Genomic DNA, 26,115 nt, shown 5'->3' on the forward strand with positions numbered 1-26,115 from the left:
CATCAGCATCCCAAATCTAACCAACCCATCATTATTTTGTTTACATGTTCAAAAGAAGCCTTGCTGCAGCTGCTTTCATCTCAGATAAAACAACGTGACATCATGAGTGAGAGACAGAGATGAGTTAGATGCAATAAAAGCCGGTTATGGGCCTGCCAGTGGATCAAATTCAATTTCCAGGGTAAAAGACAATCGAGTGTTTACCTGAGGCTGCAGAGGTTTCACTTCTCTGCTATCAGGGCTGCAAATCTTAAAGGCATTTAGACAAGCGACTGTTTAGTTTAAAGACACGGCGGCGAACAAGTGGGAAGACAAGTAGGCCTGTGGTAATTGAAATCTGAGCAAAAAGGGAGCAGGAGAGAGATGGAAAGCAAATAAAAAGACAGAAGAGAGAGTCAGAGAGAGAGGAGGGGGTTGAAAGAAAAAGATCTCTTTAGATAAAGAATGTAAACCCACAAAATATGATAACAAAGATCACTTTGATGCATTTAGGTTATCTTAGGTTATCCATAGACCTGAGGCTTCTTCAAGGTGTTGATCTGCATGTGCACACAATTACCCGCTGTAATGTACGCACAAGCATGCACAGTGCAGCGCAGGGGGCAAGTGTTTGCTTTTTAAGCAAGTCTGTGAGGTCTCGTGAGGTTAGCTTGCTATCAAAGGAATACCAAGGCGAAATCAAAATAATTTCCCATCTCTCCATCTCTGGCTTCCCTTTTCTCTCAGTCTCTCACAGATTAGGAGGGTTTAGAAATGAAGGTTTGGAGTCCCTTCAGGTACCAGACATGTCATCTCTGTTCTCTCTTCTTCTCCTCTCCTCTCCTCTCCTCTCCTCTCCTCTCCTCTCCTCTCCTCTCCTCTCCTCTCCTCTCCTCTCCTCTCCTCTCTTCTCTTTCATTGTAATCTCCTTTATTGTTGCATGACAATTTCCAAAGATAAAAGTCTCTAAAAATGTGTTACTGTGGTTGGTTTCTGGTTATTTCTGTGACAATAACTCACTGACTCACTTGATAATGATGTTAAACTGTTTATAGGAGTACAAAAAAAAGGAATGTAGCATTTATTTTCACTTCGCTTCTGTAATGTTTCACTTGTGATGGGAGTTTTTACTGTTTCTCGGATATCATTAAGGAAATAGACTTGCCATAAAAGAAGTTCCCATTGTACTGTGATTTAGTTTAAATATATATAGCTCCTTGGCTAAATTAGATTCTTTTTGAGCACATAGTTAGGGAAATAGATTTCACCCATTGTTAATTGTATCTTTGTCTAAACCCTGATTACTTTGCTTATATAAGTTTTATGTAACCGAAGAGGCACCAACAGTGCTTAAAGAGAATATTGTGTTGTCTAAATGGTGCAACGTAAAAGGAAAGGATCCAAATAAAGTTGTAATCGACAAAGTTTGGTAAAATCAGGTTTTCTTCTCTGGCTGTCTCCCTCTGTGGACCTTTTTGTGGGGTTTTGAGACTCACACCTCCCTCCCTGGCTGTGAAGCCAATTTGTTTTCTCAGATAAAAGTAAATAAGCTGAGCGCAATTTAATTGTGCCCCATTATCCCACCCTCCAGTCACCATGGAAAACAAAACCCACACAATGCTCCACTGAGACCAGACTTTTGGAAAGAATCAAATTAGGATATGCTGCGTGTGTGTTGAGAGAAAGAGGGAGAAAATAGTCTGGCGGGGTTGGGGGTAGAGAGATTTTTCTGCATGGGAGGACTGCTGATTCCAATATATAAACAAGGGCAACTACACACACACAAATCTCAACTCTTTAGTGACAGTCCACCTCAGCACCCAGCTAACAGGCCACAACAGCTGTTCAGCACATCAATGGACCAAATTCCCAGTAAAACACACGGTAGCACAGGTCATTGTTTTCAATCAGCTGTCCCTCTTCTGGTTTGGGCCGTTGGTGTGGTGTCTGCAGACCGGCGTAATCTGAGATACAGTCCTCCTGTGAGCATGGAGAAAGGAAGAAGGAAGATCTTTTATTTCTGGAACACACAGAAACCAATTTGTGGGGTTGAAATGATTCTCGTCAATAGCGCCGGCTGCAGCCTTCAAGCTAATTAGAAACTTCAGTGAAACAGCAATAACAAGTTAATTATGTTGCAGGGATATTAAAGTCCTGTATTCCATCACCCTCTCTGCTCTCACACCTCCGCTGACGCTCTTCTTTGTAAACAGGCTGCTTGTTCTCTTTTTTAAGATCTCAAGGAAGAGAGCTTTGAAGCCACCGCAGTTTTTATTGCATACTGTTAATTAAAGTGTGATCATTTATCTAGTCCTGGTGAGGAGCTGTTTGTTTGTGGGATCATTATGGAGGATTGCTTTTCAATCGTTTGTGTTCAGCCATGACAAGTTTGACTATGAAAAAAGAAAAAAGAAAATTAACAGTTTTCCCATGTTGGTCTGAACTGAAGGACAGATTTTGAACAGGGGTAACGGTCGATAAACACCACACATAATGAGGATTTTCATGCATTTGTCTCTTAGTTTATATGATCAGAGAGAGATTATTAAAGATGCTACGAAGGTTAATTTGTTTGAGGATATCCTTTCATTATTTGTAGATTATTTCCATTCCACTTCATCCCTCTGGAAGCAAATCACAAACTTTTCTTAATGAACAATTTCAAAGAAAGATGTTGTGACAATGCTGTAAGCCTTGAAATAAAGGTGGTGAGAAACAGACTATTTGAGTGCTGCTCATCTAGTTGCTGGATCTGCTACAGTTATTTTAATTAATATTTATTGAACTGTCTTTAATCGTGATTCATTGGGATAATATGAAGGTTTCTTACAGTTCTTTCTGATTGCTTAAGCATTATCTTTAAAACTATGTGATATTTTTGTAAAACTTTGCACACTAACCACAAAACTTTACACCAAACCAGCAAAACATTATACATCACTTGCAAAAGCAAACAGTTCTTGCAAAATTCAAACTGCTTTAATACTGTGCTTTTGCATCCATACAGTACACACAAACCATCATTAGAATAAGCACATGGAGCAACAATTATGCACTGATAGTATAACGACAAACACTTGTGGCTTTTGCTTTTTCTGTGTGCAGGACATGGCAGCTTACATACATGTAGTAAACTCACATACACACAGGTATCCTAATGTGTTGTTGTCCCATGGTTGACAACATGGTCAACCACAGTCACTCTGATTTAATCAGTTATTCCCCATCCTCTCCTTCCTCCCTATCCTATTTCACCTTCTCCTCCTCTTCTTCTTTCTTCAACCCCTCCTCGTCCTCCTCTTGCTGGCCTCCAATGTTGTGCACACCAAATGTTTACCTGCAACCTATTTATAGTGTTCAAGCGCTGATTTGTACGTGAAGTCATTGTCTAAAAGTGTTTTCACATGCGTCAGTGTGGAAAGGCAATTGGCAAAATAGTGTAAGCAATGTAGAGACCAGTGTTTACGGTTTTGCTGGAAGTTTATTGTTGTATTAAATTACAAACTTGAGTATGAAGCAGTGAGTTGTGTTTACAGGTTTGCAACAAGTGTGTTATAAAATTACAAATTGAGTTAGAAGCAGACAGTGTGCATTAAATTTGTCACACTTGGTAAATGCATTGGCTGGTTTCAGAGATAGTGCTTCAAGAATCACTGTTAAATCACTGTTGGTGTTTAATCCGTCAGAAAAAACTGCAACGTAAGCAGACTGAGCTGACATTTTAAAACCACAAGAGGGAGACATTGAGCTTTTGATTATGCTGTACTGTAACTTTACACTGTCTGACAGTAGTGAATTACCATTGGTTCTTCATCATGTTGTATACTCTGTTTAATGTGCTGATGCAGGTCCTAGACGGGGTCTTAAAAAATGCTGCAGTCAGAACTTTTAGACCCAGAGTCTCATTAAAAATGCAGATGCTGATATAGTATCTCTCCATCTCTCTGTCCCTCTCGCCCTCTGACTCAGTTGGATCATTACCCTCCAGTCAGCTACACCCTCCCAGATGCCTCAGACACAAAGTTCAACCTGGTCAAGACGCTGTTCTTAGGCAAAGTCCTTGGTAAGTATGTCTTTTAAATGTTAACTTCTTGATTTTTACACCTTTTGTCATGCAGTGTGAAACATTACTATCTTCACACGCATCTTTTTGTTTTGGCTTTTTCTGGTTTACTTGTTTGTTTTTATTAATACATTCATTTGATTAACTCATACCACTCAAACCCCACCCTCTCATGGGTCAAATAGTCTCTGTAGTATCAAGCTGTAGATTAACTAAGCATCAGCAGATTTTCAGAAGCACACTGAATGTTGCAGTGATGTATTTTTTTAAAGATTTTTTAGATGTAATGTGCGCACACACATACACACACGCATATATTTATATGTATGTTTATATATATATGTGTGTGTGTGTGTGTGTGTGTGTGTGTGTGTGTGTGTGTGTGTGTGTGTGTGTGTGTGTGTGTGTGTGTGTGTGTGTGTGTGTGTGTGTGTGTGTGTGTGTGTGTGTGTGTGTGTACACATATGTATATCTGACAGTAGTGTCTTATTCTATTCCATTCTATTTTATTTAGCCAAATTCAATGCAAGGGTAAACTTCCTGAGAAAAACATTTAATTTGCAATGTGGTCCTTAACAAATAAATATATAAACAGGAGGGTATATTTACACAATATGTCCACTAGAGGACACCAGAGAACTGCAAAGGGAAATTAGTGCATTACATACAGTAATTCCAGCTGGATCTGTCTCTGCCTGTATGGGCACTCACCAGTAGTGGAAGAAGTACTGAGAGGATCAGTACCAATGCAACAATGTCAAAATACTAGGTCCTGCATGAAAAATCCTAAAAGTACATGAGTATTAGCAGCAAAATGTACTTTAAGTAGTGCAGTAAATGTAGTAGTTTGGTCCTCCTGACTGATATTATTATATATGACATCATTAGATTATTGATACTGAAGCATCAGTGTTAGAGCAGCATGTCACTGTTGTAGCTGCTGGTTGTGGAGCTAGTTTGAACTTCTTTATATACTTTTACTTAGTTTAGTCCAGTTGCTCCCAACCTAGGGGTTGGGTCCCTCCAAAGGGTCACCAGATAAATCTGAGGGGTCATGAGATGATTAATGGGAGAAGATAAAGGATAAACAAAGTTCTGATACATAAATCTGTGTTCAGTTTTTTACTTTTTCTTTAATTGTTGATTTTTGGTGAAATATTGGATCATTTGAACATTAATTGATATAAAAACCATGTGAGAAGTTTAGTGGGAAAAATCACAATTTGGTGGAGCTGTTAACAACTCATAGACATCTGAAATGTGTCTTGACTACGCACTGCTTTTTGTAAGATGTCAAAAGACGAAAAGGTTTGAAACCACTGGTTTCATCTTCAGCAATGTGTTGTATTTTAAAAGCTTGTTATATTATCCATTGTGTCAAATCTTCATCTGAAAAGTAACTAAAGCTGTAAAATAAATGTAGTGGAGTTGAAAGTACAATATTTCTCTCTGGAATGTGGAGCAGAAGTATAAAGTAGCATCAAATGGAAATACTCAAGTAAAGTAAAAGTACCTTAAGTACAGTGCTTGAGTAAATGTACTTAAATACTTTGCACCACTGATAGGCATTCACATTTGTGACTGTGGCTATGCAAATCAACAAATGCCATGTTAAGATGGAAATGATCCTTGACAATTGATCTTTGGTACGCTGGTAATAGACTCCCACAGTGAATTCCCACAATGCTTGACCGGCTTAGAGAACTGACAGACCAAAAGAATCCTAAACCTTTAGTTAAGGTGAATTTCCTCTTTTATGTGACTATTCTGGTTAGTCAGCCACTATTATATTGACACATTTCTTGTAGAAACACTGGCAGTTTAGTGCTGACGCTGATATAAATGTGATTCATGATCTTGTGCAACATTTATTTTTTTCCCCCACTGGATTTACCAAGACTGTAGATCTTAACAGAGCCCTAAATCATCTGCCCAAACACCTTAGACTTTGATTATCCTAATTACCCTAATTATCCATTCCTAATTACCTTAACCTATTTTAGTTCTCCCAAGTGGTAGCTGTGGTTTATGGCTTAATGTTGGTTGGGTTTATTAGCTTCTATAATTACCCATAATGTACCTCTGATGTAGGACCGAATGTCGTTATTTGCATTTTGCTGCATCTTGTTCTGTTGTCTTGTCCTCCTGTCTTTTCCTCCTTCCCTCTTACATCCTTTGTCCTCTATCTCAAGTGCCAAGAAAGTCAGTGAGGTTGAAATAATGGCTGGCTTCATTTAACAGCCAGAACTATCGACTGCTGCACACAACACAAGAATCCCTGGGAATACAACACCTTGCTCTCACACACACACACACACACAAGCACATGCTCATGTACATGCACGCACATAACACAGCCATCCATCTTTGTCTAGCACAGATGTTTTAAGGACACATAGGACAAAGTCACCTAACATGCCAAAGCAGCATGTCAGTACTAACTCAACTATACAGCCTCACACTTCAATAGACTCAGTATGCTGAAATGTTAAGTCTATGGCATTGTAGTAAGCTTCATGACATAAATATAGACAGAGTAAGCAAAAAATAAGATAATTAGATTGGAAGAGAAACAGGAAAACAGAAGGATGACAGGAATATTGTATTAGGAAAGACGGAGAAGAAAAGGAAACAAAGCCGTCATCTCGTCAGATCTGTTCCAGTTCTGCGTCGGGACCGCAGAGACAAGAGAAGCTGTCAGACAGCTGAGCTATCCGATTCTCTATTTCTGGGAGACAGAGACTCTGTGTTTGGTGTAGCGTACACAAACACACGCGCTGATCAGAGCGATGTCTCCTCTATCACCTCACAGTCTACTGATTGTGGGATGGGATAAGTTGGCAGGAATAAAGAAAGCACGAATCAACGGAGCTAGACATTAAACAACAGATATATAAACAGAATGAATATCCAAACTACAGCCCTACGCAAAACTGGATTTTTAGGCTGATTCTGATATCAACATTTGAGCAGTGAAAATATATGATTACAATATATTTGCCAATATTCTTTTTTTACATAAACGTAACACATAACATTACAAATATTTTTAAAAAGAGAAAAAAAAAAAAGTAAATATTTCTAATAAAATGAAAATAATAATGCAAAAAATGTCCTCACTGTATATTAGTGTATTTTTCAACTAATTACTTAAATATTCTTGTGGTGCTGCTCATTAAAAAGTCATTTTAAATACTGCATTAATGTTCTGAGAATAGGTGTCAAGTTTTTCGTGGGGTTTTTTTTTTGTTTGTTTGTTTTTTTGCCTATGTCAATTCAGACTGACTTTCTTAAAGGACCAGTACATAGGATTTAGTGGCATCTAGTGGTGAGGTTGCAGATTGCAACCGACTGAATTCCCCCTCCTCTCACCCTAACCCTCCAAGCATGTAGTAACCTCTATGACGGCTGTGAAAGAAAGGCTGTGTGACCTTTCAGTGCTTATTTTTAGCCTGATAGCCTGTATTTCTATTGTCTACTGAGCGTTCTTTCTATATTTCTTTGTGTTATATCTTTCTATGTATATTATAGGTTGTTTTTTTCCTTTACATATGTGTTTGGCACTTGTGACTGTGTATATATAATATGTTATCAATGATATAATGAGTTTGGCACGAATATCATGTGAGCACAGCCTATGATCTATTTATGATGGCGACTTATATCTTGTTTAGTCTTGAAGCTTGAAGCTTGAAACGTCACTGGTGGATGTCTCAATATGTATTTATATATGTATATTTACATTTACATTTACATTTACATTTACATTTATATTTATATATATATATATATCACAGTAACTATATAACATATAGTTACTCGTGTTGCTGCTCTTTGGCACTTTCTTTTTCAAATAGTGCATCTTGCTATATTTTTATCTTTGGGGGAAAAGTAGCATCATACCACGCTACATTTCCTTTCTGCCATTTTCTCACAAGTTTGATGCAGAGGTGTGTGTGTGTGTGTGTGTGTGTGTGTGTGTGTGTGTGTGTGTGTGTGTGTGTGTGTGTGTGTGTGTGTGTGTGTGTGTGTGTGTGTGTGTGTGTGTGTGTGTGTGTGTGTGTGTTCTCAGCTGTCATGTCATGTCGGTTTACACAGACACAGATCAACTACATATGCCAGAGCTGTTTATTGGGCACAACCATTATACAAAGGTACTGAAAACATTTGGAAGTAATGCAGCCACCAAAGTTTTGTATTTATATAATAAGAGCAGTGCCCATCCAAAACAGGCCTGTTAAGAACGGGCCATTTGTTGGCCTCCAGCTGCTACTTAGATAAAATTACAGTTGATATGAGGTAATACACCAACAACATGAAAGAAACTAACACTCTATTATAAACAGATTATATGAATAATAGGCTAAGTACTTTAATAGTAAACACATGTTTGTTTCCCTATTTCAAGTAGAGTAAGGGTTGCATTTATGCATAGATCATACTGGGCTTTTAGATCGTACCTATTTTCTGTGCCTTCAGTTTGGATTTGAGTAGGCACGTTTGCTCCAAAGATTTGGGCGCTGTTTGTAGTAGTGCTTCACAACTGCCACAGTCTCAAAGCATATGAGACGAACTGGTTTTGTACTACCTGTGGAAGTATTTCCTTCGTTTTACATGCTTAACTACAGTCATTGTGTGTTGAGCTCTGAGCGCTTCCAAAAAGCAGATGACCTACGCTCAACTATGTACCTAAACCATTATGTAGACACAATGGTTCAGTCACTACTGCTGATGTGCTAAACATGCTGCTCATGTTAGGTTTGTTCCAAAGATTTGTGCTTTGTCTGTAGTGGCACTTCACAATCGTCACGGTCTCGGAGCATATGAGAGCCTCTTGTGTAGTGACTTGCGGCAGACCAGCTAAACATGCTGCTAACGCTACACTTTCTGTCTAGACACAGGGTCAGAATGTCCAGTCTTGATTTAAAGCTCTGTTTTGCTGTCTACTTTTTCTCTTTAAAACACTTTTCCCTGACTCTTGTCACGCTTCGTCTCTGGTCTCTCCATTTGGCAGAGTCCTGAAGCGCCACCTTGCCCCTGCACAGATCAGAGCGGCTCGCTGATGGCTGGTGTATTCAGTATTTATTAATAATAAATGTATTGCATATCCAAATTGCACCAGATTTGATAAGACACTCCCTTTCTTCTTCAGCAATGCACCCACAAAGTGTGAAGTCCATCAAATAAATAGTTCAAGAGACGCACAACGTACAAACATACATACATACAAACCGAGATTCCTTTCTTTATATAGAGAATTATATTACCAATATGTTAAGATAAAAACTGATACCAAATGAGTAGCTTGTAAGTATTGAAGTTATCAGCATTGTATCAATCTGCCCATCCCTAGTGGAAACATGGTGGTGCAACATCTACACTTGCTTACAAGTTAAAGTTTAGTAAGGTTAGTCATTGAAAGACTCCAACAATACCGGAAAACTGGCATCTTATTCTACAACATTCAATGTTTAAAAAAAGGAAAAAAATCTCTCTTAAGATTTGTATTATAAATTCTAAGTTTTGCAGCTTCTAGGCAACTGATAAAGCACTGCAGTAAAAAGATCAGAGACTGCTATTATACCTACTCAGCACCTCTAATCTACACTCAGATCTGTTTTATTCCTGAATAAACATACAAAATATCCTGTATAAAAAAACAAAAACAAAACAACTGACTAAGCAGAGTTTCACTATAGTTTTAGGGAACAAAACAGATGAGTATTTATGTTACCATGTTTAATGTTCATCGTTAAGCCTGTTTGTTGGAGCTGGCGGTGTGGATATTTCAGGTACAGGGTCATGAGATTTACAGTGTTTGCTGCCAAGGGTAATTGTGCTAAAGTGTTATTGATCATGAAGCATGAGGATGATTCAGTGCATGCTATACTGCTGCTGAAACCACCGTAGCCTGATACTTAGTGTACCTGTATGCAGCGTGTATGTGAAGGTAACTGTATCCTTACATCTGTGCTTAACAACAGGGCGTGTGTGTGTGTGTATGTGGGTTGATGTATTGCGGATGGGTCTGTCCTCCCTAGATCTCTGCATCCCAGCAAAATAGATGGGGGGGGGGGGGGTGAGTCATACATCAGCCAGAGCAGCAGGCACGCTCCCAACCCAGTCCTCATTGCCACAAATCTCTGTGTGAGTTTGGTGTGTGTGTGTGTGTATGTGTGTAGACTGACTGTGTGTCCATCTAAGGGAATAGACTCAAAGCCAAAGGCAGAGAGAGAGTGAGAGAAATAGTGACGCTGTGAAAGTGCTATTAGAGACAGATGATTGTAGCCCTGAGGGTTGGTTGTAAAGGACATGTACTTCAGTGCCACACTGAAATTCTGAATTCTCTATTTTTTTCCCCCTAGCCTCTCTCGTCCTGTTAACTCAGTCCACACATATTTAACACATTGCTCCCTGTGGGTGCTGCCAATTATTTTACGCAGGCTTTAAGTCATGCTGACATTTCAAGGTGTAATAGCTTTATTGTTAAGAATTCTGAGGTGTAATAGTTGTTATTTCCATTTCAGAGGACTCTTCTATGTATTGTCTTTTTCATGGGTTTTTGCTTTGAATTTGCATTTTGTTTAGAAAAAACAGTAATTGACCCTCCAGGAGTCTTTTTGCCCTACATGAATTAACTGCCTTTTTTTGTTAAGAATAATGTAAACTTAAAGTGCATATCTAAACTGCCAGTACAAATGCATATTTACTGTAGTGGATATACAAAACAACACAAACCAACAGATGTGAAGATTGTACCCTGTTTTAACAGCTATAACTTTCAACCATCTGTCTGTGCAAGTGAAATCTAGCCAGCAGATAGGGAGTGAATATGATCAGTGTATATCCAGATCTGTCCACTGTGCAATTTAACCCTCTGTGCAATCTATCTGGTAACACACCATCTTGAAGATCAAGATTAATTCAACTTTGTCACTTGAAAAGTCATGCTGAGTGTAAATCTGTGAAAAAGCAAGGGAGATAAGGGTATTTTTTAAAGAGCACAGATAGATTTGATTTCTGTAATATATATTTAAACCTTGGCATATTTAACATGAGCACAGATGCAGGCTGTGTAAAAGTTGTGTGAAAAGATTAGAAAGATAAAAACATTCCTCTAGTTTGTCAAATAAGTATTTTTTTTCTGCATGGATTATGTGTAATTTGCAATAATTAAGAACAAAATAAGAACATTCATTTTTCAATTGATTCCTGGACATGATAAAGATTACATTTGCATATAAACACTTTTTAAAGCTGAGCATGAACATGTTTTAAATGTACAGTATACCGTGGAAGGTCAACATTTAGTTGGTAAAAGGACCATACCAGCAGTTTGACGTAAGTAATTTAAAAATTAATCAGCAAGACTGCAATCCAATTAAACGGCTTGTTAATTCAGAAACATTTCACCCTTCTTCATCGAGGAAACTGCCAGCAGATGCTACTTTGCATGCTCAGAAAAGCTGAAAACATCAGTGCCTTAATAAATTATTGAACTGGACTGCTGTCCTGCTGAGGATGATTTTTTTTTTTTTGGAGGTGGGTTTCTGTTTTTAGGATTCAGCAGCTAGACATACATAGTGAAGCTGAACTAATTAAGCACAAGTCACGTATACTTAACTTTATATACTGCTGACCATTTTCCAAAGTCTGACATGATGAAGTTCAATAAATTCGCTCTCGTCTTTTGTGTTTTGACCTTTGAGTTCAGAGCTGCCATACGTCCAGACTCTGATTAAAGCACTGATGAACCCGGCTGTCAGATGATAACACAGAGTTGTTTCACTCTCTTATCTCTTCAAGCATTGTGTCTGTGTGCTAATTCTATAATCTCTGAAGAGAAGATGCTCATACATATACTTGCCCACCGCTTTGAGAGTGCGTGCATGTGTGTGTGTGTGTGTGTGTGTGTGTGTGTGTGTGTGTGTGTGTGTGTGTGTGTGTGTGTGTGTGTGTGTGTGGATGTGTGTCTCTGTGTGTGTGAGTGTGTGTGTGTCTCTGTGTGTGTGTGTTTGTGTGCAAGTGTCTCTGTGTGTGTGTGTGTGTGTGTAAGGATGACATCATGCCACCCTTCCCGCCTATCACCAGTAGTTGCACTTTACTCTATTGAGTCCCAATCCATGTGGGTGCTGCTCCAGGACCCAGGTTTTCTCCAGCTGCTGCGTCTGAGTGGGGGTGGGACTGCACTGCAGCGAGAGAGAGGGATAGAGGGAGGTAGAGGCAGACAGACAGAGAGAGAGAGAGAGCTTGCCAATGTGCCACGGTGTTAAGAGATCCACATAGCAGAGAGGAAGAACGAGTGGAGAGGACTGTCTCACAAACTGTATACAGACACTGACGCAAACTCCACATAGGTAACTACAGTTGTATGCATGTGTTTGTGTGTGTGTGTGTGTGTGTGTGTGTGTGTGTGTGTGTGTGTGTGTGTGTGTGTGTGTGTGTGTGTGTGTGTGTGTGTGTGTGTGTGTGTGTGTGTGTGTGTGTGTGTGTGTTCACCTGTATATTCTGTCATGCTGTATGTGCAGAAGTGTGCCATGGTTTAAGTAATTCATTGTCAGCCAGTCTAACGTAAAATGTCAATTAAATTTGCAGTAAGGATCATTTGTTTTTTCATGGTTTCCCTCATCAATTTATAGCAAGCCAAATGTTTGATGCTTTTGAATTTTAAATGCAGTCCTCCCTCTGGATTTATTGGATTTCAGGCAAATTACACAGAACCCTGGTGTGAGTCAGAGGGGGAAAATTAGCCATCATAACCATATTAATTATATCACTGGTCTGCTTGTTGCTGCGTCTGTTATGTCTGTGTTTCTTGACTTAGCATCTGTGCAACCTGACATCCTGGTTGATGAGGTTGGGCAGCATTGATGGATACACCTGTGAGTTTGTGGTCAATGGAGGATGTGGTCTATGTGTTTTAACCACAGCTGTATTTTTTTCTAAAACTAGTCAGGTGTCTACTTCAGCTTTTATCTCCCTTGTCTTTCATTAGTCTTTCTCTGTCATTTCCCTCCACCACCACCTTGCTTTCCTAATTAATCACCCCTTCCACGTTGTACCCCGTCTTTCTTTACTGGTAGTCTTATCATTCACTGCAGTTGATATCAGTTTGGTTTAATTTAATATGTTTTTTGAAGAGTCTTAGCAGCACTTTGGAGAAGATCACAACCAAACTGCACAAGAGCCAAAAATCAAAGAAGAAATGGTCAGTTTGTACTATTTGTACTTTAACTATTAAACTTCGCATTAGACATACATATAGACCATTTTCTGTTTTAGCTGTATGAGACAACAAGAAAACACTTTAGTACCAATCTTTTTCAAAAAGGAACAATTAATTAAAAAATATATACAAAACAGAAATAAAACATGCATATGAACTTGAGAAGAATATTCAGAGCATTAAGAACACACTCATTTTTTAAATATTTTTTGTCTATTTTTCTTCATCACGTTATTTCTACTGCTTTGATATTGCTGCTGGCTAAATATTTGCTTTGGTATTACAAAGGGAGTGGTGGGCGGTGGGCACATTAATATTCTTTTGGTGTGTCTCATATTTTCATTAACACTCCCTTTCTTTTTCCCTCTCTCTCCCCTTGCATCAGCTTCCATTTGTTGCCATGGCAACAGTGTTTGATCTCCTCTACCCTGCCCCTCCATTTGAGCACCCCTCTTGTCACCCCATTTTGTTCCCACTTTTTTTTTTACATCCACTCACCAGAGACACTCTTATCTCTTTTCTCCTCTCCTATCACCTTTACCCTACCCCACCACCACGAGCCCCCTTTTTGGAGAGGCAGCCACACCCTCCCTCTCTGGTTCCATCTTCCCGTCTTTTCGCTGTCCCTGACCCACTTCTTTTTGTCTCCCCTACAGGCAGTTCACCCCCCTCACACCCTACCTACCCATTTTCCTCACACCAGACCTCTCCTCCCAGCTTTATGTGCTTCCACACCTTTTGAATTATTCATGTGATGTCATCAGTCACCCTGGTGACACAGCGTCAGAGGGTACAATTCTCTGATCAACATGCTGACCTTGTTGCTGTTGTGACAATGTGTGTGTGTGTGTGTGTGTGTGTGTGTGTGTTTGTGTGTGTGTGTGTGTGTGTGTGTGTGTGTGTGTGTGTGTGTGTGTGTGTGTGTGTGTGTGTGTGTTTGTGTGTGTGTGTGTGTGCTTGCAAAAAGAAGGGTCACATGTGGTATGTAGTACAAATCAATTGCTCGACCACACTGTGATCATTTATGATGGTTCATTTCATTATTGCAATCTCAAGCCAGACGGATTAGTCTTTGCTCATTTTTTATCATGATTAGTGTGTGGAATCCTGATGGCTTGAGTGTGTATTTGCCCATGTTTTATTGATTAGTCTGGGAAGCCTCTTTGGATCAAAGGACAGGCCAAAAGAAGGGATTACAAGCAATAAGACGTGTGTCATGTCTGTATGTCATAACTAGCTTTGACAAGGTGATATTAATTATTAATATTCATATATTATGTATAATGTTATTTAACCAACATTAGACATCACATTGATAAGCAGAATATTTTTATGTATCTCAAAACATGCCTGGATTAGATTTTTAAGCACGAGGTGTGAAGAAAATATTCTTAAAAGTTCAGTCAAGTCAAATAAGCAAGAACTTACTGTGGAAAGCTTTTAATAGTTATCGTTTTTATTGAAATTATGTAAAAGAAGTGTTGATTCAACTATTTGGCAATTTTTATAGTACACTGTTTGTAAAGCTCTGTATTTGATTGAGGTATATTCCAAACCTTTCATATTACTTCCTTTCTTTTTGTAAACATTGTCACAGAGCTGAATCAACACTTTTCAAATGCAGTCTGAACATTCACAGCTTCATGAAGGTAATATATATTGTATTGAATCGAATTAGATGGTGCTGGCATTTGTACAATTGTGTCCTCCTCTTGCTGTCTTCTGTTAGTACAAAATGTGTTCCCATTAAAACCACTGAGGCCTCTTATCAGTGACAACCCAGCTCTCAGTCCATGTTAAATGGGTGATGTTCATGAGTAACGAGTGTGTTATTTTAGCAGGGAACACTCTGCTTTCTAAAGAACACTCCCTTGTGAAATCACTGGCCCCAAAAAATGTGAAACAAGGAAGGCTTGTCGGCTATTTACTCTTCACCGGCATTGTATGCAAAGCAGGCTGTTATACTCTCTACAGACCTATTAGTATTCACAACCAGGCCTCTGCAGTGATCAACAGATGTTCAGGGATACAGGAGAGAGAAGACCTGTAATCATATTCATATTCAGTATTCATATGGATGTTGTTATCAATATTCTGCTCACTGTGCTTACTGTAACACTGTGAGGCACTTCTTCTCTCTCTCTCTCTCTCTCTCTCTCTCTCTCTCTCTCTCTCTCTCTCTCTCTCTCTCTCTCTCTCTCTCTCCCTCTCGCTCTCCATCCACTGATTCTGTACACCCCCACGCATATGCAAATTCACACACATGCATAGAACCCATCCACACCGTTCTCAAGGTGTGAAGTGATTGATAGCAGATACATTTGTCTCTTCTCCTGCAGAAAGGGCTGACCAGTGCCTCATCAAGCGGGTGATGCTGAGCAACATTTGAGCTTTTTTGCATACACGCACAAATGCAGATGCAGTTTGCAGTGTATACACACAATGTATCTGTAGGAGGTCTGGTCAAGTGGTGAATACGTAGACGACTCAGATCGCTCTGAGCTCTGTTCCTGGCAGCACAATCAATAGTGTACCAACGTACACAAACACACACTCAAATACACACTCATACTTGTATTGGTCCCATCAAAATGAAATAAAGAGAGAGAATTACATTATAAGCCCCTTCCAGATACATCATCAAACATAACGTGATTCATTTAGTGATCTCACACACACACACACACACACGCACACAGCAGTCGTCTTCCCTTGTTCATATTTTTGCTGCAGGATTGTCCAACAGTTCCTTCTGGGTGTGGTGCAGTCATGCAGCAGCAGAGCAGCCATGCATGTAAAAACATGAAACCTGGTTCTGTATGTACACACAGCCGGAGTTCGTGTGAAAAACTAAGATATTTTGCAGCTCTGTGAAAGTGTTGAAGGTAGTTTGGCTGTTTTGAAATCAGTCCAAGTTAGTGTTAGGGTGGATCGTGTCTGTTCTATGCAGCATTTACATCTTTACTAAACTGTAGGTGTTGAAGGAATTTTTTTTTATCATTTTGTTTGCTGCATGCAGTATCTTCTCTGCAGTTATGTGAGTGTGTGCACAATGTACATGATCAGCTGTATTTAAGCAGTATTTTGGTGCTTGTTGTGATCATGAACATGAGCTTACCCTAGTCAGTCACTGTTTGAATACACCGAATGACGTCACTGAGTGGATTTAACTCTTTCACATTGTTTTTTTTATGAATACCTCTGGCCAAATCTGCTCTGGGAGAGTAAAAAACTCTGCAGTTGACATGTTTCAACGCTAAATACCTGCCAATAAAAAAAAGGACCAGTCGGACTGAGCTCAGTGGGCCAGCTGCTTTTCAGGTGCTACTTAACTGAATAGTGTGTGTTGAAGTCATTCTTTTCGAATCATGAAGAGAGATTGAATTAAAAGGAGCCAAAGAGTCAGAGATGAAAACGCACAAATTTCTGCTTTTGAACATACACACTGGGATATCTTTGGACTGCCATGGCAATAAGTGAATCTTTGGAAAATCAATCACTCTCAAAATTGTGGTATTTGTCACAGCTTCATATTGGTATTAGATATTGGTTACATCTACCAGTAATGACTGCAGCTTGAATGAGAACAATGAGCAAAATGCATTGATTGAAACCATATACTGAATACAAACATTATAGAAATCTAATCTTCATCAGACAGAGAAACTGTCAGAGAGGTGAGGGTGTTAATTCATTTTTCATCGTATGATTTGACATTAGTTCAATGTCAGTGTATTATAAGTATTGCATTACTGTGTCTGTACATCAGCAAAGTTTGTGCCTACCAATATTTGAGTGGTAAGCTTGATTTATGAGTGTGTGTTTACTATGAGTGTACATAGCTGTTTATGCATTCAGAGAAAGTGTTTTGTGTGTTTATGTTCTGAAGAGAAAGTGCTAATGTATTTGATTTTTCTTTTAAAAACCACTGTGGTCAGCGCTTAAGATTTATGGTTTCTCTACACTCTCTCTCTCTCTCTTCTCTGATAATCAATACATTTTATGGGCATGGATCCACATAAGTTAACATCCAATTAGACTGGTTTGACATTCTAATAAAATAATAACAAGATTAGCCCATTAAAATGATCCAATGATCCCAGCTTTTCTCCATCTTTGCATCTCTCTCCAGAAACTGGACACGTAGACCCAGTGGTCATAGCGAGGTACAACACCCCAGGCTTCATCGGGTGCCTGTCACGGGTGCAGTTTAACGGAGTTGCCCCCCTGAAGTCTGCACTAAGAACTGCTGTACAGGCACAAGGCACACCATCAGCCGGTAAGCCAGACAGACAGCCTGCAGCCACATTGTCGGTATCTTACCAGGGAAAACTGGTAGAGTCCAACTGCGGGGCATCACCTCTCACCATCCCACCAATGTCTGCCGCAACAGATCCCTGGCATCTGGACAACACAGGTGAGGATAACCCCAAATAAACTGAAAACTTTATTGTCAGTCACTACAGTAAAAGAAGATTCTACAATTTGCTGTTGAAAAGCCAACTTGTAAAATTTCAGAGCCACTATGTTAGGTATTTGATCATGAATCAAGTTATTTAATTAGAAATTGTATCTGATCTGATGAAGGCCTTAGATGAAAAGTCAGACAGTCACTACAGTTCACCCTGTGGAGACTATGGATTGCCATATAATTGAGTACAGTAAATACATACTGTACTAAATTATATAGTTATCCATCCAATAGTTGAGAAATTTCAGTCTGGACTGATTGAACAACAGACCACACTGCTAGTGTTGCTAAAAGCAAATGTCAAACTCAGATCAAACAAACTCAACAAACAGATAAACAAATGAGCTTTGCATAATCTACAGTGTGACCTTTACATAGTATATGTATTTGCATGTTCATTCCACACATAACTCTGAAATTCAAATTTTGGTCTGACTGTGCTACTGTCAGCGCCACACCGTCTAACACACTGAATGTGAAACCTTCATACAAATCATTTAGCATTAAGTAACAACTTCCCACAGTTACTACACACAGTTTACATCTGCAAGTGAAATCATTTTGTTTTGAATCAACTCAAGGTGATTAAGTACATATACACAAACATGGTAATCAATCCGCTAATGCTTACAGACTAGATCGACTCTGGACATGTATGCTTGCCTGTCTGTGAAAACACGTACACACACATACACGCTCAGACCTGACTACTGTTGTGTCTGATGTTACATTCCTCAGCAGCTTGTTTCAGTGCGTCATTATTCTGGATGCATTTGTTTTCCTCAGGCTTGGTGCCAATTTTTCCTTTGGGAATGTTGAGCTATCTGAGATCGATCTAGTCTATTGATCTTGACTCTAGGTCCAAACTCACAGTCAGCTCTCCGCCATCTTTCTGCTGAAACGATCAGTATTTATTCTGCTTTACATTTTCTATAGATAGATCTAATCTATAATACATCCAACCTTTCTTCCATCCCTCACTTATAATGACCTTTGTCTCCTCTCCTCTCCTCTCCTCTCCTCTGCAGCTGACAGACTATAATGAGTCTGATTGCTCTCTTGCCCTCCATTGCTTCCCATTTTTAACTACTTTCCTCCTTCCTCCGCCTGTTCTTCTTCTTACTCATGTTATTTACTTCCCAGGAGAATTATAGGTAATGCTGTCAGCAGCAGAAATAGCTGATAGCTCACCACACAGTGTTACAGTTTGCATGTGTGCGTGTATATGATTTTTATATATATATTTTTTTTTTTTTTATATGAGTCTCTGCCCATGTCAATGCACCTCAATAAGAATTACTGACAAAAATAAGAAATCGATCGAGAGAACAAACTGATTTACTTTATCTCCCACCACCTCCTCCACTCATCTTTATGCCTCATCTGTCTTTTTCTCTCATTTGCCCAGCACTTCTGTCCAATCAGAGACAATCAGAGCCATCTAGATGATTGCTTCTTACACAGAGTGGATGAGCAGAAGTAGCAGCTGTTAACCTTAACCTTAATCTTATTCTGTCAAAGATTTTTAATTAAATACACAAAACAATACATCAATAAACTCCACTAGTCATCTCCTCAGGGTGCTTAGCATTGGTTTATCCATTTATTTGACAGTCTGATGTAAAACCAATCAGCCGTAACATTAAAACCACCTGCCTAATATTGTGCAGGTCCCCTTCATGCCACCAAAACAGCTCCCTCCTGTCGGAGCAAGGACTCCAAAAGACCTCTGAAGGTGTTCTCTGGTATCGGGCACCAAGACATTAGCAGCAGATCATTTAAGTTCTGTAAATTGTGAAGTTGGGTCTACATGGATAGGATTTGTTTTTCCAGCACACCCCACAGATGCTTAATCGTATTGAGATATGGGGAATTTGGAGGCCAAAGAAACACCATGAACTCTTTCTTTATGTTCCTCAAAGGCAGGGTGCATTATCCTGCTGAAAGAGGCCAATGCCCTCAGAGAATACAATTGCCATGAAGCATTGTAAATGTCAAAGTAACATGAATGCCAGGACCCAAGCAGAGCATTGCTCAGAGCAGAACATTGCATCAGACTGCCAAGTGGCCACATGGATGCTCTGACCCTGTCATCTAGCCATCACAATATGGCCTTTGTCAAAGTCACGCAAATCCTTACACTTGGCCTTTTTTCCTCCTTCCAACACATCAACTTTAAGAACCGACTGTTTACTTGCTGCCTAATGTATCCCAGCCCTTAATAGGTCCCACTTTAACAAGATAATCAATGTTATTCACTTCGAACGCTTTTAATGTTTTGGCTAATCTGTGTTTGTATTATGTAGTGAAGCTGGAGCCAATCTACCATATACAGTACTTCCATTAGTACTGTGAGCTGTGTTCTCTCCAGTGTCACAAAGAGAAACTTTGTAGTTATAATTCAGCACAAATTAAGCCTGAAACCATGTGACATTTGACTTATGAAAAAGGAAAAGACCAAGGGCCATATTTTTATGCTGGTGCAAAACAGCACTCTGGCATGTTGATATTATCCTGACCTTGAAATGTACTTTGCCCATCTGTGTGGTATTTTCATGTTTAGAGATTGGTCTGATGTAGCCATTGTTTGTTAATATAAATGTATGGTTTAAATTTGTCTTTTTCAACTGGTCTGTTTTTCTTTCTTTTGTCTCTGTTCAGATGCAGAGTTCCCCTTCAACGAGGAGAGAGTGATTCCTGATGGAGTCAACAGGGACTCAGCCATCATTGGAGGTACAAAATGTTGTCAGAACATCTTTGAAAGCATTTTTTGCTTGATTTAAATAAAAATGTCTATATTATGAGCTAAAGAAATAAGATGAAAAAGAGTTCATGAGTCAACATAGCACATTTTAGTGTTATGTTGAAAAGAAAAGCTGCTATGCTTACATGTCAGAAGATATTATCTAGATATTTGGGTCATCAGGTTGGTTAGGCGGTATGAAACGTAGACTCTAATATATGTCATTGTCAAAACCATCAGCCTCATAGTTAGCGGTGGTGTTTTATTTCTGACTTCCTGATGAAATACATACACTCACAAGTTTTCTCAGTGTTATTCAGTCAATAAGAGACGACGCTGTGGCCACTGAAACAATGCTCCAAAGTTGGTTCTTTGGTTGTTTCGTCAAAGTTAAGCAGTGATTAAAAGTAACTGATGTCTGTCTCCTCTGCAGGTATCATTGCAGTGGTGATTTTCACCATCTTATGTACTCTGGTGTTCCTGATCCGCTACATGTTCCGTCACAAAGGCACCTACCACACCAATGAGGCCAAGGGCAGCGGGGAGTCCGCTGGAGAATCGGCGGACACAGCCATCATCGGCACGGACAACCCAGAAACCATTGATGAATCAAAGAAGGAATGGTTCATCTAACAGCCAATGGCAGGACTTTGAGGGAGAAAGTGATTCTTCTGGCCACAGGTTGCAGAGATGAAGATGAAGGAGGTTTTATTCAATGACCAATCGCGGGAGAGGAAAGAGATGAGGAAAGGCCATTCGATAGGACAATAATCTCCCAGAGAGGGCAGGGATGTGGGGAAAGACGTGTACAAAATCTTTTTTGTTTGTTTGTTTGTTTTCTGTTTTTTTATATATCCAGAGTATTAGAAAGAGAAGAGAGACAGTTATTCAGTGGAGCACGGCTATAAGAGACTGTACATGTATATACTAACCGGCTTGTCCTTCTTTGTATCGTGCTTGGGAGTTTTCAGGAGTCCTTTGAATACTGTATATGACAAATAATTATACTTACTGGTTCGTGTGATAGCACAAGTTTATTCAGTCTCTGTTGCATTTTGATTTTATTTTTTAACAAAAATTCTATCAAAATTGATCAAATCGACATGCCAAACCCTTTTTTTGATTTATCATATCCATCGAATAATATGCCACTTATATTGTGGCAATATAGGGTTGAACATGGATGCCAAAAGTTCACTTTGTAAATACAATATTTTGTGTTATTTTCTTTTTTTTCTCAAAAGATTTATTCAGAGTCCAATACCTAAATACTAATGACAAATTTCAGATCTATATTACATTATCATACATCTGTCCATTACATTATATATGATTAAATATAGAGTTTTATGTTAAAATTTTATGACATTCGATTGTATGGGACATTCCTTTCTGAGGAAGTACAGAGAGGAGTTTCTCAGAGAATAATGGGAAATCATGACACTCCATGGTTGCGTTGGTTTAGCTCAGCACGACAGCTTTCTGTGAAACAGCAAGCCTTTACTCACTTACACTTGAGCAGTCGGTTTGTTTCTTTGCCAAACACTCGGGTCTTACGTCATTTTCCGACCAGCTCAAATCTTCACCTTAAATTGTTTGACTTTGAGTCGAGGAATTTCTTATTTCTACTGACAGTGAGCTGTAGGCTTACAGTGCGTGCATGCGTCTGTGCGTATATGTTTGAAGTTGTTTAAAGAGGTGGATATACAGCGCACTAGGTCAGATGAATGGGATTTTCCACATTGCCAGAAAAAACAGTCAAGACAGTCACAGGAAAGTAATGAATGAGACACTTAATGAGTTGTATTGATGCACTAAACTCCAGCCATTAAGTGGTCGAAGCAGCATGAAACAAAGCAAAAATCACTGACAGCTAATACAGTATATGATTAACCATCCTGTTGTTTTCAGGTCAGGGAGGACAACAGGTGTTAACTCAAAAATGAGGTATAATTTCATTTAAATGAGGCCTGTTGACCATAATTTCAAAAAAGATAAGTGTAAAACCTGTGGTGATAAGTTGGAATGAAGTTGGCTTAAAAGGTCTAACACAAAATTAGGTGATAATTTATACATTGTGCTTTTTAAACAGTCAAATCACACCGGGTCAATTTTGACAAAAGTTGGATGGTGGATGGGAAGACATCAAGAGGGTTTAGATCTGGGAAGAGGTTCAGATGATAATTGGCTTATTAATTAATTGTGCCTTCAAGGTGTTTAGCCATTTCACCTTGTCCCAGACTACTTAACAAAAGCTCACTCTAAAAACCTGACTGCTGCTGCTGGAATTCTCTTTAATCAGTGTTCAGGTGCTTTTATGGTGCTGTGATCGATTTCCCGATAAAAACACTGATTTTGAAGCCAAAGCACTTCAAGCACATTTCTCTAAAATCCTTGAAAAACCTGACTTTCTCAAACGTAGCTGTTGTAGGTGACTTATATAAGAGGAACAAGCTACACAAACACAGAGCAATTGTACGCCTACCTTCTGTGACGCACACGTACTCACGCAAACATGCATGTATGGTAGCGCATGTGGCAAGGTTGTTCGTTCAATTACAAGAGCGACGTGTTCAGAATGAGGAGGCTACTGCTTTGTGAACACTGAATTGAGCTTCTGACTAAACAGTGCCACTGTAGTCCAACATGCATTCAACAATGTACATTTTCTGTTTTCTAACCATTTTGTTTTTTCCTGACCAGCTGCCAAATTTGTTGTTATTGTTATGAATTTGCGTTTTGTAAAACTGCTGTCATGGCACCTTGTTACATGAATGGTTTTGTACATCATCATCACCTCATGGTTGAGTGCTAACTGTAGATCACCATATCATAGACATTAGAGCAGCTGGTGAACTCAGCCTGCCTTCTACTGTACTACAGACTCAAAGAAGACTTTCTGTGACACACATCAAATCCGTGAAGGCAAACAAAGTGACTTTACTGTCCTTTTTTAAGTCATTTTATTAGTCAGACTATACATAAACACGCACACACATTTTCCTTGATATGTGGTTTGAACATAACAACCGATGATAATGGATTATTAGCTCCAACAGACAAAACCGTTATCCATATGTTTTTCTTTCAGTTCTTTAAGTTCTATTGAGTTCAATAAAGAGTGTTTGATCTTTAATAATCAGTCTTTTTCTATGCATCGCTTTCATGTGGACACACAAGTTGACATGCAGACATTTTCAAACACACGTGTTACACGAGGGTTTAAAGACATTCATGAGACATCTATACCATTAAATCATCAGGACATCAGGACATCATGGCCTGCAGCTGTATGTCAACACTCCTATCTTCTAACTCAACATTTAAAACCAATGAAGTAGGAATGCTGTGAAATAAGGAGACAATGATGAACTGCAGAGGTGCAGTAAGAATTTATTTTGAGTATCGTACATGGCTCATCTGAAGCATGAATATAAAATAAATTCAGAGGAAGAGAGTTCACATAAGAGAAAATGACACTGAGTCAGAGGAAATGAATCATAACTGCACAGACTGTAACTGGGTTACTTTTAAAACTGTTTTAGTTCAACTGACTGGAATTAATTTCAACTCTCGCTGCATTGCTCACACAATAACATGAGAAGCTCTCAAAAGCTATTTAGAAGCAATACAAAGCATTGCACTGCTTATTTTGTTTTCAGCTTTAACTTAAAACTGCATTTTCCTTTTGATGAAAAATGCAATAAAATGTGAAGCACCATTTTAGACAGGTCACAGTCTTCCCCCTTGTGGTTGGATCGTACTGTTTTAAAAAAATATATATATATTTTAGGAAAAAGCAACAGCAGAAAACATGGACAATTAGATTTCAAATACAATCAATTTCACAATCAATTGTTGTAATTCTGGGCAACTCACCTTTTTTAACCATATTTCACCAGGTGTGTCCTGGCTGAGATAGGCAATAACAATGAGTAACAGACAATGCAAGACACACAAAATATGCCACAAAACCAGAATTACTGTGATTATAAAATCATAATTAACACTTCCAATGCAATTCAAGTATGTAATACCTCATCATATAAAAAACAAAACAAAAGCAGCGCGAAACACCCCAAGAGCTGTCTAAAACCATAAAATTATATCAATGTATTGGCCATTGTTATTTGTATTTATTCTTATTTTTGTATAGTGTTGTTGAATAAAAGGTACTGATTTATGTTCGCTAATCTGATCTTCTTAGCATTACGGACATGAGAATGCCAACCTAATTGTATGACGTTTAAACAAAGTAATTAAAGTAATTTGTGGGTAGCACAATCTATCCCTGCATATAGCTTCATTGTATTCTGTTATGAAACACTATTTTCTCATTTCAACTACAGAACTAGAACATTTTCAGGGTATTCATTTTTCAGTTTCCTGTTTTTTACGTGCATTAAGTCTGTAGAGTACCTAGTTAATCTATTCTGCATAGTGAACTGCAAAAGCTTGCGACCTAGTAGCCTACTGTTCATGTATATATATTTGTTGTATGTCTACAAAACATCTGTTATTATGTTCACCTACTAAATTATGCCATTATTTGACCTGTGTGTCCAACCACAGATGTGAATTCCTGCAGCTATCTAATTTTTTGGCAAGCATTATGTACTGTTGCAAAGAACAATTTCTCGTGCTAACCAGCAGGAGGCAGTATATGTGAAATCAAAGAGTATCGATTTGACTTCTAGAAGTGCATAGACTGTAATTTCTAATGCAGAAGAACCATTCTGAACTCTGAAATACTGATTTTATTATTTTTTATTGGCTTTGGAGTTTATTTCAACAAAAAGATAAAACACAATAACAGACATCAGCAGTTACAAAAGATTGGCATGTACAAAAAGTAAACTGACAGCTTTCACAGTTTCATGTATTCTTTCCCTCTCTTTTACATTCAGCCCCTAATTGCTTCACTCTGAGCCACAGTTAATGTACGAGTTGAAGAAAATTAGGTTTTAATCAGGATTAGGATTGGTCTTTGGCATGCAACGGGGATTTTGAGTAGAATGGTTGAGTTTCATTATCTCAGGTGCAGCTTTTATGATGCTGCAGACACCAGAGTGAGGGAGAATACTGCTCTCCTGCAATGACAGCCTGGGACTTCAGGGAGTGAGAGATGGAGGATGGGGAGAGCAGGGGGGGAACTCTTTAGGCCTCGGGACACTCATCTGTAACACACATAAGGATTCCGGTGAGCTGAACAATTTACACAAACAGCCACAATGCATGTATGATAATGTGTATGCATGTGTGTGTGTGTGTGTGTGTGTGTGTTTGTAAATGACATACCACTTTTAGCCAGGATAGCAATGTTGTCGGGGAGAATGCCAGTATCCAGGGAGAACTGTGTGAACCTCTGTTGCAGGGCGATGCTAGACTCTGGAGTGCGGCCTGCAAACACAACAGCATGATTTGCTTCAACTTATTCATCATTCAATGCTTTCCCAGAAGGCTGCTGTGATGTGAATGAGCTGGACTTACTGTAAAGCTTGTTGAGGACCTCAGACACTCCATCCTTTGTCTTGACAGTGTGGATCAGAGCATAGTCATCATACTGAACGTCAACAATGCGCATGTCATTGTCATTCCTCCAAACTGATGAATACAGAAATACAGACAGGTTA

At 38.9% G+C, this 26,115-nt stretch overlaps 2 protein-coding genes across 2 annotated transcripts in view; one reads left to right on the plus strand and one right to left on the minus strand.

Annotated features, from left to right (window-relative positions):
- cntnap2a (contactin associated protein 2a) overlaps positions 1-21,115 on the plus strand; it is a 333,552-nt gene extending 312,437 nt beyond the window's left edge. Inside the window, exons 25-28 of the mRNA XM_062441980.1 lie at positions 3,949-4,042; positions 17,401-17,685; positions 20,401-20,472; positions 20,916-21,115. Of these exons, the coding sequence (XP_062297964.1) occupies positions 3,949-4,042; positions 17,401-17,685; positions 20,401-20,472; positions 20,916-21,115 (651 nt within the window). The remainder of the gene's footprint in view (positions 1-3,948; positions 4,043-17,400; positions 17,686-20,400; positions 20,473-20,915) is intronic.
- Positions 21,116-25,269: 4,154 nt separating this feature from the next.
- On the minus strand, positions 25,270-26,086 carry ptgdsb.1 (prostaglandin D2 synthase b, tandem duplicate 1; the record flags this gene model as incomplete). Its single annotated transcript, XM_062441735.1, is given in 3 exon segments — positions 25,270-25,659; positions 25,781-25,882; positions 25,973-26,086. Coding segments are annotated over 3 exon segments (236 nt in total), but the record flags the coding sequence as incomplete, so codon positions are not given.
- Positions 26,087-26,115: the final 29 nt, after the last annotated feature.

Source organism: Scomber scombrus, chromosome 20, assembly GCF_963691925.1.
Source record: "Scomber scombrus chromosome 20, fScoSco1.1, whole genome shotgun sequence".
NCBI classification, from domain to species: Eukaryota; Metazoa; Chordata; class Actinopteri; order Scombriformes; family Scombridae; genus Scomber; species Scomber scombrus.